This window comes from Perognathus longimembris, chromosome 9 (genome assembly GCF_023159225.1).
Source record: "Perognathus longimembris pacificus isolate PPM17 chromosome 9, ASM2315922v1, whole genome shotgun sequence".
Taxonomy (NCBI): Eukaryota; Metazoa; Chordata; class Mammalia; order Rodentia; family Heteromyidae; genus Perognathus; species Perognathus longimembris.
Genome location: NC_063169.1, coordinates 68,234,727 through 68,252,642, shown reverse-complemented (window position 1 = coordinate 68,252,642; position 17,916 = coordinate 68,234,727). Strand labels below are relative to the sequence as shown.

The 17,916-nt window shown below is 50.4% G+C and overlaps 1 protein-coding gene and 1 long non-coding RNA gene across 2 annotated transcripts in view; one reads left to right on the top strand and one right to left on the bottom strand.

The window, feature by feature from the left end:
* Igf2r (insulin like growth factor 2 receptor) overlaps positions 1–17,643 on the bottom strand; it is an 81,694-nt gene extending 64,051 nt beyond the window's left edge. The window contains 1 exon segment of the mRNA XM_048354396.1: positions 17,471–17,643. Coding sequence (XP_048210353.1) covers positions 17,471–17,628 — 158 coding nt within the window. The 5' untranslated portion in view covers positions 17,629–17,643.
* LOC125357467 lies at positions 11,227–15,891 on the top strand. Its single transcript, XR_007212159.1, has 3 exons — positions 11,227–11,742; positions 13,452–13,454; positions 15,880–15,891. It is a non-coding gene; the product is annotated as an uncharacterized LOC125357467 (long non-coding RNA).
* Positions 17,644–17,916: the final 273 nt, after the last annotated feature.

The following is a 17,916-nucleotide window of genomic DNA, read 5'->3' as shown; positions in this document are numbered from 1 at the left end:
TCCACCACTCAAGTGCTACAAACCTGAACAACCGGTTACATGGACGGCCTCAGACCTGCAAGGGCTGACTGCTCAACTGAGAGTCCTCATGGGAACTGGCTAGTTATCGCTCAGCACCAGGAGGATTCAACATGAGAAAATAAACCAAGTACTACCAGGCAGAAAAAGCCAGTCAAAGCTGGTTCCTTCAGTCTTTCATTAACCTGCATTTGCTCATTTCACACACTATTTTTGTGTCATCTGGTTTTCAGGTTTTTGAGACAATCGTGCTTTGTAGCCCAGCAACTTCCAAGCGCCGGGATTACAGGGGTGTACCATCACACCTGGCTCTATTTCTTATGTACTTGCTTGAGAAGGCAAAGAAGCGTACGTACAGCTATGACCAAACAGACAAATCTCCTGGCATGTTGGAGTGCATATCCTTGTAGGAAGGTCAGGAAATAAACACACAGGACAATTCCCCCTGTTATTGTTGAAGACAAGCTAGCAGAATGTGGCAGGAAATGACTACAGGGTTCTTTAGACTAGGAAGTCTTCAGAGCTGGTGTTTGCCCCAAGACCAGGCTGATAAAAATGAACAAGCCTGAGGGAGATACAGCAGAAGACGGGTCCAAGCAGACAGATGAGCCCAGGCAGACTAGCTGTTGCAAGGTCCTGGGTGAACTTGGCACACGTAGAGAAAAAGGAGAAGGGCAAGGTGGCTGCAGCCAGATAGGTAGAGCAGACTGCAGCAGCTCAGAAGGCCAAGGAGGTGAAGAGACCTGGTTACCCCAGATAGTAAAAAGCAGTTTGATCTTATCCTTGAAACAAAGAAAGGGCCCTCAACACAAGTTATTTAGGGCAGTAGTAAAAACGTTTCTATCATTAGTTGTGATTACCCAGAAATGCTAACCTCTCATTCAGGAGCTGTGGCTATTTTTTCCAGGCTACTAGACAGCAAATTTAAAACCTTAGCCTGGCACCAAAATACTGCACAGTCCTAAGCACGTGCTGGAGGAACATAAGGACATAAAGGTTCATTTAGTCAATGCCACAGAAGTCCGCACGGTTCCTAAGACCTCATGCTGCTCCAGAAACTCACAGCTGTCTCTGCATAGTGATATTTAAGGGAAATGTAAAGTGTGCCTAGGGAGGAGAAAAATTAGATATTTGGTATTTTTTTTTTGCCAGTCCTGGGGCTTGAACTCAGGGCCTGAGCACTGTCTCTGGCTTCATTTTGCTCAAGGCTACCACTCTACCACTTGAGCCACAGGGAGGAGAAAAATGAAAAGGAACAAAATAAGGGCTACTGTCCTGGTTGCCTGGAATCAAGAGTTCCTGGAAAGAAAAAAAAATCAGCCTTGCTGGACCATGAGCTTTCCTCTGTTTGCATCCTCTACTTATTTTGTCTGGATTTATCAAGATGGACGGGAAGATGGGAGTAGCAAGGTGGATCCTGTCCAAGCACGCACCTGCTGACCTGGGGTGGGTTGGGGGCACCCAGCACAGCACCCCTCGGGCCACACACAGATCTGGGCAGAGGCCTAGGAGCTCAGCGCTCTTAGTCACAGCACTTACAGCTTGCTCCTAAGCTGCTGCGGGTACCGGGCACTCACTCCAGGGACCATGCACTCCAAAACGCCAGCACACCTGGTCCCTGGGGTCACAGGGGTGACTCTCAGTTGAAATGCCCTCCCTCCCTGGAAACCAAGACCACATATTTTAAACCCTACCGTGTACCATGCAGGGTAAGGGCATGGTGAGGTTCAATCAACGTGGAGATGTACCACCCCTGAGATACAGCCAGGAGCTGGTGGCTCACGCCTTTATCCTGCCTAGCTAAGGAGGCTGAGATCAGAGGACAGTGGTTTGAAGTCAGCCGGGGCACACAAATCTGAAAGACTCTTAACTCCAGTTAACCAGTAAAAAGCTAGAAACGGAGGTGTGGCTCACGTAGTAAAGCACCAGCTTTGAGCAAGAAAGCTAAAGGAAAGCATTCGGGCACTGAGTCCAAGCCCCAGTGCCAGTAAAACAAACAAACACAAAACCACCTATTTTACAATAAACTTGAATGGGTAACAAACACGTTTTAAGAAATTACATTTTTGACGGTTACAGATGACTGCAGATTTCTCATTAAAGGCAAAACCACCAGAATGGCATAGGCTGAAATCATCTTCAAAATTAAATTAATACCTATGTTTTAAAGCACTATGATTACATTGGAGAACTGAGAGAAGACATTAGAGACTAAGTAAAATGTAATGATATCCTTGGGGAATAATAAACTTTGATCCAAAAGTTTATTACAAAATCCTCTACCTGAAGTGAACATATACAGGCAAAAATTAGAAAACTATCCATATTGGTGGTTAGAGTTCTGTGCCAAGTGAGGCCACTCCACAGAGTGAGCGCTATCTTCTAGACAAAATTATTTGGCACACACAGTGAAGACTTAGGGAAGAAAAGGAAGTCAACATATTGTATGGAAAAAAAAATCCTAAGCCACAGAATTAAAACGTCAACAAGAAAGTGCTCTGGAACAGAATATCCACAATCTGTGTGGACACAGTCTTCACTTGCTCCACCACGAAATAATTTTAAATTCTTTTAAGTTTGCTAGAGCCAGCAACTGTCACAGCAGGAGAGGAAAAAAAACCCAGTGGAAAAAAAGAAAAGAAAAAAAGAGAAGAAAAAAAAACCCAGTGGGCTCTATCTAACCCGTCTTTCTTTCCAGGTCAGTTTTCTGAAGGTCACTGGCTCATAGCTCAATTCCACCACATTGAAAGGAAAGCAAGGGGAGAGGAGGTGGGACAATTTCACAAGCCTTGGCGGGGGGGGGGGGGGGGGGGGGACCCCTGCCCAGTGGGCCAGCCTCGCACACACTTCAGCTACTACCCCAGGATGAGGCCACCTAATCCCAGCTAGAACGGCAAGAACCTTGGTTTGGAAAACCAGCAAAGCAAGGCAAATCCTCCACTCCCATGCTCAGTGTCGTAGCTCACTGAGGCTCACTCTTCCTTCTCAGAAGCTCCAAATCCACACGACAGCAAGCCCGACAAGTCCCACACCCCAAGCCAGTGACGCCACCGGCCCGTGAGCCAAGCCTGCAGAATGGGCAGCTGCACCCCCCACCCCCCACCAGCAGATTCCACTGGGTCTGTGTCTCTGTGGGACGGGGGGGGGGGGGGGGGGGGAGGGAGGCAGCCAGGCCTCTGCTCACTCCAGCCCTTGGAAGTCACTGCGAATCACTTCTCCTCACAGCGCTCGAGGCCACAGTGGATGTCAGTCCCAGTACAACCACTACTTATGGATGGGTTGGGAAGGAAGGGAACTGGACTGAGCCGGTCCCCTAGAGGCTCCCCAAGAACTAAGCCCAGCGTCACCCGTACCAGTACTTGGCACTTTCTCCAACTATGTGAAGCTCCTTGGCTTCCCAGGCAAAGATCTGAAGGCTCAGGAAGGTTACCACCCTGCCGGGCCTCACACAGCGGGGAAGTGACAGAGCCAGGAGCAAATCTCCGTTAGCCTGAGCCCAGGAACGAGCTTCACCGCCAAGGGAAGTTGCCTCACTTGCTCTCGTTTTTCACTTAAAAAAAACTTTGGGGGCTGAGAATGTGGCCTAGTGGTAAGGTGCTCCTCGCCTCGCATACATGAAGCCCTGGGTTCGATTCCTCAGCACCACCTATATAGAAAAGCCAGAAGTGGCGCTGTGGCTCAAGTGGCAGAGTGCTGGCCTTGAGCAAAGAGAAGCCAGGGACAGTGCTCAGGCCCTGAGTCCAAGGCCCAGGACTGGCAAAAGAAAAAAATGCAAAACAACAACAACAAAAAAAAAAAAAACAACCTTTTGGCTAGGCATCAGTGGCTGGCGTCTATAATGCTAGCTGCTCAGGAGGCTGAGATCTGCCTCCTGAGATCTTTGTGGTTCAAAGCCAGCCCAAACAGGCAAGTCCATGAGACTCTTATTTCCAATTAATCACAGAAAAAGCTGGAAGTGGAGCTATAGCTCAAGTGGGTAGAGCACTAACCTTGAGCAAGAGAAGCTCAGGAACAGCATTCAGGCCCTGAGTTCAAGTCCCAGGACAAAAAAAAAAAACTTTTCAGGAAATCTTTGGTTTTGTTTTGATGGTACTGGAGTACCTGCACCAAGAACTCCAGACCTTTTCATTGTGAGGCAGGCACTCTACCACCTGAGCCACATCACCATCCCTAAATCTTAGGTTTTGAGTATAACACCAGAACTGCCAAAATATGATACTTTGTCATTTAACTCTTGCTACAGTAAATGCCACTGAGGCAACAGACATAGCTAGTAAAGAAAGTCTCAGTAAAACACTGATTATGCAGAAACATTATGGCGGCCCTTTTATGGGGGCAGATGAGAGCAGGTGTGTGAACAAATTTCCTTGGTGTATGAACAAATTCCCTTGTAAGTCTCATGTCACAGGCAACACAGATGCTGAGCAAAGACAGAAGACCTTTTGGAGTGCCCAGACACATCTGGGAAAGACCGGGCCACGCCTTGTCTCAGCAGCTGGTCAGTAGGTCACGGGCCTCGGGCTGGTTCTGCTTTCTCATCTGCACTTCCCACACCAGGGTGTCATGAGACTCAAAGCACTGCCCTTGCTGTGCTAGTCCCGCCCAAGCTGCTGGTGGACTCCATGGTCCCAGCTAACCACCCGCCTTTAAATGACGGCATAGCTGGGCAGAGTCCAACAGCAAATGCCACCAGCAATCCCAGCAACGGGAGAAGCCCATCCCCGCGGAGTCCAGGTGACCAAGGAGCAAATTGGTCCTATCAGCACTCAGCTCTAGCTCAGAAAGCATGAAGGAAGGAGAGAGAGGAGAGAGGGAGAGAGAGGAGGGAAAGAGAGAGGGAGAGAGAAGAGAAGAGGGAAGAGGAGAAGGCAAAAGAAGAGGAGAGAGGAGAAAGAGAGAAAGAGACGGGGAGAGAAAGAGGAGGGAAGGAGAGAGAAGAGGAAGAGAGAAAGAGGGGAGAGAGTGGAGGGGGAGAGAGGAGGAATGGAGAGCAGAGGGAGAGAGAGGAGAGGGAGAGAAAAAGAGGAGAGTGGAGGGGGAGGGAGGAGGGAAGGACAGAGGCGAGGGAGAGAGCACACAGGAGCCAGAAAGCCACTGCTACCTCCACCAAGTGAGTTCCACATGTTTGTCCAAACCAAGGCAACTCCAAAAAGAAGCCACAGGAAACAGCCATAAGAATGTCTTAAAGCAACTTGACATTGTGTGACACCCACCAAGAGCTTGCCTACCCACAACTGCAGTGCCTTTCACAACCTAACTGTGAAGGTGTAACTGTAACCCCTCTGTACATCATCTTGACAATAAAATTTTCTTCAAAAATGTTTTCTTCTGCAAAGAAGTAAGTTAAATTGAGAGTAGTTTAAAAAAAAGTTGACCTTGCATGGAAATATAACAAAGACATCCCCCCCCATATAACTAAAAGTTAGCAAATAAATAACAACTGGCATTAAAATAAAGTATGTAAATGTTTACAAGGCCTGGCATGGTGGTACAGCTTGTAATACCATACTTTGAGGCAGGAGAATTTGAGTTTGGGGTCTTTCTGGACTATATTGTGAAACTCTTTAACAATGATGATGATGACGATAGTGACAAACAAAACAATTTTACATTCAACATACATAGAATACTGTCCTGCCCACAAACACGAAATATCTCTATCAAATTGTCATTTGGTTCCCTTTTCATTTTCTGTCACACAGTAATACTCCTGAAACAAATTCTAGTTCACCCACTCCCTGTGAATCTTGGGGGTCACTGAGCCAGTCATGGAGCTAGTAAACATTTTATTGCTGTCCTACAATCCTCAGCATATAAAACAGGCATAACTAGATCAGTCACAAAAGTAATAAACAAGGATAATCTGCAGTTGGGTTTCCATGAAAAGAAGTAAAACCAGTACTCTACATACACGGTCCCCACAGCAAGGCATGGCGGATGGTCACCAAAGAGGAAAGCTTTCTGAGTCCAACTCTCCCACTGTGCTGGAGACGGCATCTGCCCCCCTCCCCCTCCCCCACCCCCCCACCCCACCCCCCACCCCCGCTTCCCAGGAGGGGAGGCTCAGGGAAGGAGAAAAGCGGGGGACACAGCAGGGTCCCCAGGGGGCCTGCGGCAGGGCAGTTAGGGCATGATGCACACTGCTAGCATCCAGCTGCTGAGGCTTGAAGAAATCTGGCCTGGCAGGATGACCCCGCACCCTAACCTCAGGCTGGGGAGCACATGAGCCTGACATAGCGGGGCCCGAGCTCATATAGGAAGTACTTCACTTCCTATTCTAACAAACCCACAAAGCTGCGGAGAAAGATATGAGGCAGGCAAAAAGGGGAAAAAAGTCACCAGAAAGACAGGCATTACTCTTTAGTTTTCCAAGATGGTTACTCTGGAATTCCGGCGTCTGGAAGTGGGAACCAGCGGAGCAGGGGTTCAGTCTCAAGTTCTGAAATCAGCATCAAGGCCTAAGGGACCAGAACGGCAGGAGAGGGGAGACACTTCTGGAAAGAAATTCCATGGCCACATGCTGGCAGATGTCCTGAGAACACAGAGCTCCTGAAAAAGGGCTCCCTCTCCTGCCCTGGGCTGCCTGGCTGCAGGCCGGCTCAGCAACCCGTCCACCATGTGGGGCCAGGGTTCAACTCTTACCCCTGCTCTGTCCAGATTTCTGCCATGTCTGAGTAGCAGCAGGTTTGTGCTTTGTTCCTCAAGGCACAAGGAAAGATACAAGCAAGGCTCGCAAGGTGCTGACTGGAAGACAGCTGCCTGCAATGTGCCTTCAGAAAGGCACAGAATTTGGAGCTTGCCGCTCAGCCCTCTACTCTGCCACTGGGGTCCTGTGCCTCCTGGACCAAAAGCCCTTCCTCCAGGGCCCTCACCTAGGCAGGCTGAGCCGGAACTGTGGTACAGACCACTCAACAGGGTAGTGGGCAACATTCATGAGTTGCTACAGCTTCACAAAAGTCACTTAGGAGGACAGTGTACAAGGCCCGGATCTGGAGAGGCTGGGGTCACTCACGTGTGGACCGCACGTGGGCTGGGAAAAGGGAATCGCTGCTTCACAACCAGTCATGCTCACCTTGGTGCATTCCTAAAAGGCGCAGCTGCACCTCACCTGACCCAAGAACCCAGAGATACGCCCTGCACTTGTCCTGCCCAGGTGCAAACACACCTCTCAGCCCTCGCCATCTGTCAGGGCGCTGCCCACCCCAACCTTTACAGACACAGAACCACAGCCTATGCCCTTCACCTGGCCTCTGGCCTTCAAGCATCCACGCCAACAAAGCAAGCTGTGCTCAGAGCCCATGCTTAGCTCACCCACAACCTGACAGTAGAACTGTCACCAACTTACAGGTAAGCTAAAGGTACCAAAAATCCTCCAAAGGCTCCCAAATCACTGCAGTAGCCTCTGGGATGCCTGCCTCCCTTGATCACCTCTCCTACAACCACCCTTTTAGTCTCAGTCAGGCCCAGTCCCACCAGCTACCCAGAGGCCCCCTCGAGAGCTCCTGTCCCCTTCCTCCATCCACCTCCTCTGTCCTGACCTGAGGTCTCCAGTCCCCATCAGAGGATGCTCAGCCCCACCGGGCCACCAGCTCCACCCTGACAGGGCAGGAAGAGAGAAGCAGGGTCTTTCCCTTCCTGTGTGGAAGTCACAGGCAGAAGGGGAGCCCAGGGACGACGACTGGTAGCCCAGGCTGACTCAGTGGGCCTACCCCCCATCACTCCTGCAGCCCCTCTGCTCTCGCGACTGTGTGCTCTACTTTCAGGCCTGAGCTGGGAGGGTGAGGGGACCATTCTTCTGTGAGATACTGAACAGTCGTTTTCAAGTGTGCAACTGACAACAGAAAATGGTACACACAGTTTACCACGATGTGCAAGCTGCTCCTGGATAATCCCAGTCTAACCAGCACACACCCCGAGAAAGAACTCAGCATCAAAGCACAGACTTGGCCTACAAAGCCACCTCCAGTCTTTCCTCCCAGGCCCCCCAGGGGCAAACCAAATGGCAAAGCCAGTGTTCACTGTTTACACAACGTTCCTACTCTTCCCATCCCTGCAGCTCCACAATCTCCATCCTCTGTTGACTCTACAATGGTCCCCCAGGAGACCTGACACCAAGGAGAAGGAAGAGGAACAAGGCTGCCAAATGTCTCCCGCTGTCCTCAAGGCCAAGTTTCCTGCCCACCAGAACAGTGGAGCGGGGGTTTTCCCCACTGCCCCTCCACACCGTCTCAGTGGTTAGCAGAGACCAAAATAGGACATGACACATTGCTCCATACACCCCCAAAACCTCACAGGCAACAGCTGCTTCTCAAGCAGAGTTGGTGGAGAGGTTTCGCACTAACTCTTGGCCTGTGGGCTCCTCCTTGTTCCCACTTGCCGCTGGAACGCAGCACACACACACACACCACCTCCCAGAGAAGCCCCCCATTCACCTCCCCCGCCCCCCCCCCCCGTTCCCTCTGTCTCTGAGATGAACAGAGCACCGAGGACTGTAAACCCCTCTTTATTTCAGCTCAGGGCGAGGTCACCACAACTTGGTGGAATGGCCATGGGACCCACTCACACCAGTGACACCTCTCCCTGGGCCTGCCCCAGCCTCACACAACCAGAGTCCTGAAGGTCATGTGACTCTGGATTCTATGAACACACTTAACCACACACAGTCTGGCGGCTTTACACTCCCAACACGAGCAACCCTGCTTCCTGGAAAGGAATCTCACAGGGAGATCCCACGCTCTGCTTGCTACCTGAGGCACAATCTCTGAGACACTGCAGGCCGCCGAGAGAATGTGACCCTAACTGAAAGCCACACACCACTCGTGGACCTTGAGGCCCACCAGGCGTTATTGAGCCTCACTGGCATTTCAACACAGGCGTGGAAACACAGCTAGCATCCGAACTGACACACAGCAAAGAGCGAGCTCAGGATTCCAAGGCCTGCGGAGGAGTTGCAATTCAAAACCAGGACAGTGACTTCTAAAAGCAGCTCCTTGCCAGGAATGGTAATAAATACCTGTAATCTCAGTAGTCTGGAGGGGAAGGAGGAGAATTAAGTTGGAGGCAAGCCTGGGAATACATAGCCCCAAACAAAAACAAACCACTAACAACAACAAAGATCCTCTCACCTGTCCCAAGGAGGAAAATGAGACCCAGAGAGCAGTGACTGGCCACAGTTCAAGGTCCACCCCTGGAGGGCTCCAAGCAGGTGCCCCCCCACCTGGCCAAGTCGCCACCAAGTTGCCTGGGTAACCAGCATACCTGGGGGCAGTTACTTCCCCCATCCCTGAGGTCACATCCTATTCCACCTGGCCACACCTCCCTGCCCCTGCCCTAGATAAGGCAGGGCCAGGCCTGGGTCAACCCTTCTCTCAGGCCACACGCAGTTTGGGGAATAAAGTTTCCCTCCAGCCTGGATACCCCGTGGCGGTCTCCTTTATCAGCTGCCTACTTTAATAAACCTTACAATGATCACTCAGGCTCCGACCTGGGCACCGGCAGGGCACAGGCAGGACAACAGGTGAGGACTCTGCCAACAGCCATCCACAGGCTCAGAAGCTGCTCCTGGCAGGAAAAGTGCTGGATGAACCAAGAGGGGGGAAAGCGGACCAGAGGCCGGGAGAGCAGCCACGGGCATGCCCTGTCCTTCCCCAGCCTCCCTAGAACAATCTGTAGCCAAGTCTCAGCCAGCCCGGGCACAGCTGCACCAGACAACAAATGGCCCGAAGGAGATGAACTCCACCGCGCGGCCCAGACTGCTCCGCACCCAAAGGCCTGGACGCCACGAAAACCAGGATGACAAACCCACGCCCAAGAAACCGGGCCCAAAGAGAAAGAACCAAGAACCCGTGCTGCTGGGCAAGGCGCCAAACCCCTACCATCCCAGCCCTTGGACGGCTGAGGCCGTACCCAACCCCCAAAAGAGGAATCTGCAAAACTGTAAAGTATGCTCCGAGGTGACAAAAGTTGTGCCACCCTGCGTGCACAACTTACAGACAGCCAGAGTACACACCAACCAGCAACACGGTTCCCACAGAAGGGAGACAGATAAACGCACACAACCTTCTACACCATCCAAAGGCAGAGCCAGCTACAGAGTAGGAAAGCAGCAGAGGTCGCAGGCCACACCAGGAATAAGTCCAGAGAGAAGCCGAGCAGAATTAGCAACTCCAACCCAAGCACAGAACATTTTTTTCCAGACACATAGTACACTTGTAACTATGACTAGGTGCTAGGCCACAAGGGAAATTCCACCTTTATTTACTCGCCACCTTGGAAAAAATAAATAGTCCCCCCAAAATTCAAGTTCCTGGTAGAGTAGCCCACTCCACATCACCACACTGGAATGCCTGAGGCAGCAGCTTTGTAAAGAGGTTTGCTTTGGCTCACAGTTCTGACGATCAACAGTGGTGAAGGCAGTCAGTACAAACTTTCACATGCAAAGGCCAGGGGGCAGCAGGAGCGTGCATGCGATCCTGAGCGTGTGAGTGTGGTATGTGCATGTGAGTATATGAATGTGCGTGTCTGAGTGTCTGAGTGTCTGTGTGTCTGTCTGTCTGTGTGGTTTCTCCCATTAGTCCCAGGTGACCTTATCTAAGGACCTTATCTAATCCTAACCACTTCCTAAAGGTCCCACCTCTGAACTCCAGAATGGATTACAGTTTTCACCCTCTTAATCCTTCACTGTGGGTATTAAATGTCCTTACCTGCATTCAGCCTTGTGATCACTCTTGCCCACAGCCAAACAATAGCACTTGGATAAAGAGACTTTAAAAGTACTGTGGGTCCAGTAAGTTTGAACACAGCGTTTCTGGCCCCAAAAAGAAAACAAGTAAAGGATGAAGAAAGGTCAAGCTTATAAGAATGTTATGGGTCTCAGGGAAAGACACACACAGCTTTAAATGTATTCCTTAATTGCGTAAAACGATTTAAAACCGATGATTTAAGCTTTTGATTTCAACTAGAAATAAGAAGGCTAGAAGTGGCTGGGGATATGGCCTAGTGGCGAGAGAGCTTGCCTCGTATACATGAGGCCCTGGGTTCGATTCCCCAGCACCACATATACAGAAAACGGCCAGAAGTGGCGCTGTGGCTCAAGTGGCAGAGTGCTAGCCTTGAGCGGGAAGAAGCCAGGGACAGTGCTCAGGCCCTGAGTCCAAGGCCCAGGACTGGCCAAAAAAAAAAAAAAAAAAAGAAGGCTACAAATGTGGCTCAAGTGGTAGAGCGTCAGCAAGCAGGACAAGCAGGAGGCCCTAAACTCAAGACCAGAACCACTCAAGTTAAATAAAGAAAAACATCACTTGTTCTTTGGAAAAGACTAGGAGAAGGTAAGCAAGTCTTTGGCAAGTAAAATTAAACAGTACACAAACACCAGGATTTTATTTTTTTGCCCACAGATAGTGAGATCTTTGAAAATGTAAAAGCGTGGAATGCTACATATTTATATGTGAATAAGTAAAATGACATCTTTTGGTAAACAGATTTTCATTAGCTCAAAATAAAAGTAGAAACAAAGTAGATAAAGAAGACAAAGTAGAAAACCTGAAACCATGTTGGGCATTGATGGTATATAAAATAAAAACTAGATGGGTTATTTTCATGAAACAAACATTTCTGACAATGAAATCAGTCAAGAACACCACAGCAAAGAAAATTACAGCCCAATCTCAGGGGTGGGGGTAGAGCAGGGCACCAGTTCTTGATTGAGAAAGATTTTGTACCCCAGCAGTGGATCGGTGTGGACCCCAGTGTGTCACGGGGCGTCAGCGGGGGGTGGGGGGATTTAATGGGTCCAGGCCAAGGTGCTGCCCGGCACCCTCCAGAGCACAGCACAGCCCCACAGTAAGCAGCCGCCTGCCCAGGGATAACAGGGCCGAGCTGACCAAATCCTGCAGCAAGCAAAGATCGCTTAGGTACAAAAATAAGTTAATAGAGGCCTGGGCCCTGCCCCTGAGCTTTTTTCAGTGCCCAGGCCTTGAATTGATTTATTCAAAAGTATTCTTTGAAAATTGTAAGTTGGAGCCCATCAAACTTTTTAAATATTTGTTCTTCAAAAGTTAGCACCAAGAAAATGAAAGGGCAAGAAGAGACAGGAAGAAAACATTCATAATAAACATTATACATACCTAAGAAAAGACTGTGCCAAGAACACATTAAAGAAACTCTTAAAATTCCATAGACACCCCCCCGCCAAAAAAATTAAACAGTGGGAAGGACAAAAGATCATCTTTAAAAGATAGCACAGAAGGGATGGGAATATGGCCTAGTGGTAAAGTACTTGCCTCGTATACAAGAAGCCCTGGGTTCCATTCCTCAGCACCACATACAGAGAAAAAAGCCGAAGTCGAGCTATGGCTCAAGAGGTAGAGTGCTAGCCTTGAGCAAAAAGAAGCCAGGGTCAGTGCTCAGGCCCTGAGTCCACACCCCAAGACTGGCAACAAAAACAAAAAACAAAAACAAAAGATAGCACAGAAGCCAGGTGCCAGTGGCTCACACCTATAATCCTAACCACTCAGGAGGCTGAGAGCTAAGGATCACAGTTCAAAAGACACCCTAGGCAGGAAAGAGTATGAGACTCTTATCTCCGATTAACCACCAGAAAACAGGAAGTGAAGCTGTGTCTCAAAGTGGTAGAGCCTTGAGCAGAAAAGCTCAGGGACAGCGTCCAAGCCTTGAGTTCAAGCCTCAGGATCAACAACAACAAAAAGACTAAAGAAGATGTCCTCATAAGATAAGATATATTCAAAATCATTAGATATACCAATAGCCACAATAAAAGATATTCTTTTCTTTTTCGACATCATGAACCACCAGAGATATCTTTCCAAAGCCACTAAAATGACTAGAACTAAGGATGGGAAGGCAAAGAATTACTACACCATAAAACAACTAGAACCCTAACCTACATAGTAGGGAGGCAGAATGATAGGGTCACTTCATAATTTGGCAGATGCCATAAAGTCAAGTAGCTATTTCCTTTTTTGGTCAGTCATGGGGGCTTGAACTCAGGGCCTAGGAGCTGTCCCTGAACTCTTTTTCTCAAGGCTACATCTTTACAACTTTGAGCCAGAGCATCCTTCTCATTTGTTCTGGTGGTTCATTGAAGATAAGAGTCTCACAGGGACTGTTCTTCCCCAGGCTGGCCATGATCCTCAGATTTCAGCTTCTAGGATTACAGGCGTGAGTCACTGACACCCAGCTCTCAAATCAGCTATTTTCACCTTTTCATTCACCATCCAGGACCAGCAGGGGCATAATCAAGAGATCTCAGTAGCTAGCATGCCAAGAGAAAAAGGGCTACAGGGATAAACTAGCACCTACAGTGATGACCCACACTTAATTCTCTCTCTCCAGTACAATGCAATCTATATATATGTCAAGACCAAAATGGAGGACACTCCAATGACGTTATCTTCTAGAAATCCTCTCAGGCTGAGGATGTGAAGTCAGTGGTAGAGCACTTGCCTAGCACATATAAGACCCTGCATTCCATCCCAACACTGAGATTTAAAACACACACACACACACACACACACACACAAATACTGAAGGAAAAAAAAAAAAGATGTAAGCCCAATTAACCATTTATTTCCAGGGAATGCCGTTGGAAGGCCTAAGATCTAATGTAATAATAATTAATTGTCTTAGACTTTACATACAAATGGATTTGTGTAAAAGAAATACACACAAATGGATGTGATCCAGGTTAGCATATGGCCCTAATTAGTCTCATTAGATATTGTTCTTTTGGAAAACTTGCAGGAGAGAAAAAATATAAATCTCTTTAAGAGATAACATCCAAAATGACTTCAACTCCCAGCTGGCTTAGTTATTCTCATCTTCAATACAGGTTGTTGTTTTTTTTTTTTTAAGAAATCCAACATTCATACCCAAACAATCTGGGGAAGAGTTGTCCTGTATACATACATTCTTAAGTAGTCAACTACCTAAATCAAGCTGGACCTCATAATGAGTGCAAAGGCTCCACCAGTAAGGATGTTAACACCTAAATGAAAGGAGGAAACTTGCATGCTACAAATGTAACGTGGTATTTTACACAGTTTAAATCATAGTCATTAAGTAGCCACTGGCTAGCCGAAACTATCAGAGCCACTTTCAGCGGCTTTGCATGGCCTGACCTCTACCTCTACCCCTTTGCCACGTGGGCTCCTTTCTTGCTCCCACTGGTCCAGCTCATGGACTTTGAGACCCTCCTTCCTGCCCAGGAAATGTTCCAGTCCCACTGCCAATCCTGCTGGCTTCATGAAACAAGATCCTCTACCGGCTTTGCACAAGCACATCAACTCCTGAGAAGGAGTTGAGTAAGAATCACCAAGTTCTCCACCCACATTAAGCTCCTGGCACCATAATCCTCCAGACTCCTAGCCATTCTATCAAATCCCAACAAGTGCTCATCGAAAGTGCTGCTCTGAACCAGCCACCCTGGGAAGATTGCCTGTCCTGAAAACTGCTGCTGAAATGGTCCCTCCACTGCGCTTCCCTCAGTCCTCCCCAAAACTGTTTCCCTCCCCGGAAGTGGTGAGGGCCCATGCTTACCAACCCAAAATCCCCACTGGTACTCAACAGGCCAGAACAGGCCAGTCTTCCCTCAAGGGTCATACCAGACAGATGAAAAATATCCTCTCTAGGTCTAGACCTGGGTTCCCCAGAAGCTCAACTCCACCCACTACAGGCAATGAGCACCAACCGTCAGACTCTCAAGAGAGCCCTATCTAAGGCGTGTCTATGGTTTCTGGTCCCTTTTATATATTTGCAGAATACCAGGGTCCTGGACCGCCTTGAGCCACGACTAAGACTGCTTCTATTGGAAAAAAAGTACTCCGTATCTCAACCCATTTGCGAACATTAAGATGACTCATGTGGTAGAGCTCTACTGGAAAGAAGAAATGTGATCCTCCTGTCAGTAAGGAAGTACCTCCCTGTGACAAAGCAGCAAAAATAAAGGCCAATGGTAACAACTATATAGGAGTCTATTTTTCATACTCTGGGGACTCAGGTGAGTTTTTATTTTAAACAAAAACTTTTTTATTGTCAAAGTGATGTACAGAGAGGTTACAGTTTCATACGTTAGGCACTGGATACATTTCTTGTACTGTTTGTTGCCTCCTCCTCAGGTGAGTTTTTACAGAAAGAAAAAAAAAAGACTGTGTAACAACAGCACACCTTGGGAGTGCTGGGTGGGACTTTCCCTACTAGACTTTAAGTCCGCGCACATCCCATTCCTCGTGTATATACTGGAGTTAAGGACCTTGGATAAGATAAGATGGGCTATCTTATCTCATAATATTACTCAGATCCATCACTGCTCACGGTCCCAAGAAAAGTTTTTTAAAGCATTTAGAAGAAATGTGAATTTAAAACAGGTGCACAGAATTCTTGCCCTTAGTGAAAAAATTAAGATTAGAAAAGAAAGAAAAAGAAAAAAAGGAACCCCATACCCTAGGGTTAGTTGTTGAACTCAGTGGTGAGAGTTTGCCTAGCACACCTGAGACCCTAGTTTGATCTCCAGAACTTCAAAAGGCAAAACAGCAACACATAATAGAAACTTCACTCTGCGGGAATGGAGTTGGCAGCAGTGACTGCACGTGGCAATGGATCCACTCCAGGTGCATCCACCCGCAGTTAGAGGTGGGGGGAGGGGTGTGTGAAACCTACCTCAGGGGAAACTGGGTGTTGTATATATCAACTTTATGTTGTTGAAGAAAACCGAACATAGATGTCAACTTTAGAGGGCACGTCTAACACCAACTGTGCACTTCACTCAACCTTTGAGCCCTCTCTAAGTTATACCCACATGCGAGAGTGGCCAGACTATGTGGACACCAAGACCACTCCAGAGACAAGGGGCCCTGGAGATGAGGTGAGTGAACATAGGTTCACCATGCCCTGATGACTACCCCGGTACACAAGTGAGGGGCGCTGAATCAGCCAGTGCCAGTCTGCCCTGGGGGTCAACTTTAACCTTAATTATTAAGAGCTAACAAGGTGAAGACTGAGCCATGAGCCCACTGAGCCCATTTCTCCTGGGTGCTCTGAGAACACAGCAGCTTTGAATGTCAGCCCTGGCCAGAACTTGAAGTGGGCAACTTATGGGAGCAACAATGTATCCTTGGGTGAAAAGCTAACCTGCCCAGAAACTGAGCACTGCTGACTTCCTCCAGTCTTCCTCTTCCTTCCAAAAAGGGGAAGGAATAAAAAAGACATGGATGGGCCTTTCCAAAGGCTGTGCGTGTCAGCCTCAACCTCCTCAAAACGTCTACAGGGTCTCAAGGCCAGGAGGGAATAGAACTTTCTCTGAAATGAGATCGAGAATCTCCATAAACCTTAATGAACTTGGAAGTTCAGCACCAGGAGGAGTCTCAACCTGGACTCCTTCATTCTAAAGAGTCACCTGCTAGTTGCCGTGGGGGTGCTTAACTGTTCAGAACTTTCTGTCCTGCTTCCTTTTTTACCAAAGTTGAAAAAATAAGAGCTTGATTTCCCATCATCATGATCGGTCCAAAGGTCCTTCAGAAAGCATCTGGAGTTAGAAGTTTCCCCAGGCCAGTGACTTCGCGTCCTTGTCGGACACCAGCAACACCTCCACCGGACCAGGACCAGAAATTACACAACCGTAGTTCCCAGAGTGGGAGACTCCACTAGAATAATCCACCCGGAGACAATGACATCATGTGAACAGCCAGACAGGAAGTTGGCTCCGAGAAGGGAAGGGTAAAATCTTGAAAGCCAATCCAGGGTGAAGGCCCCCACAAACCCCCAATCAAAAGGTGGGGGGAAAAAGTCACCTACTGCCTCAAGGCTTAAGAAAAAAAAAACAGGAGGAAACGCACGCGGAGGAAATCCATCAGCACCCCCACTTCGGCCATTCGCGCAGGCTCTGGACTCTCAGCTGAGCCTCTCCACGCTCGGGGTGCCCGCAAATCCCCTCTGATGGAACTCGGGGTGGGGGAGGGGGCGGGGAGGAACGTGCACGGCAACCACAGAAGCAATCCCAACAAAAAGCTGGAGTTCCCTCCCCGCCTTCCCCCCCCCCACCCCGCCGTCCAACTTCGCAGCCACACAGCCGCGAGGGCAGCCGCAGGGCTGGGGCGGGCCCGGGCGTGCCACCCACTCGGACGGGGCGGCGGGCGCTCCCACACCGAGCAGACCCCGACTTAGTGACAGCCACTAGTGGCCCGGCGCGGGGCTCCGCGATCGCCCGCGCCCGCCCGCCCGCCCGCCCGCGAGCCCCGGGGCCCGCCGAGCTCCCCGCCGCCAGCGCGCAGGCAACTTTCCCTCGGGGGGCGGGGCAGACCCGAGCCCGGCCCGGCGGCGACGGGGAGACCAAGTCCCTCCCCGCGCGCGCCCAGCCCCCCCACCCCGGCCGGGCCGCGCGCCCGCGGGGCCCCGCGAGCCCCGGCCCCGGCCCCGGCCCCGGCCCCGGCGGGCCACCCACCTGCACAGCTCCGGGAACTCGGCGGGCGGGGCCTCCTGCGCGGCCGCCGGGCCCGCGACGAGCGGCGGCAGCAGCAGCAGCAGCCGCAGCAGCAGCGGGAGCGGGAGCGGGGCGCGCGCGGGCCCCGGGTGGGCGCTCCGGCCGGCGGCGGCGCCCATCGAGCCGGGCCGGGGAGGCGCCGAGGGCGGCGGGGCGCGCGGCGGGCAGTCGCTCCGGGGCGCGCCCGGGACCCCGTCGTCTCCGCGGGGCGGAGGAGGAGGAGCCGGAGGGGGAGGCCGAGCCCGAGGCAGGCGGAGAGCCCGAGGGGGAGAGCGCGGCGCGGCTCGGCGGCGGCGGCGGCGGCGGCCCCCACGGAGCCGCGTCACGTGACCGCCGCTCGCGCCGCCCGGCCCCGCCCCGCTCACGTGACTCCCTTGTTCAGGTGATCCCGGCCCGCCGGGCTCCGC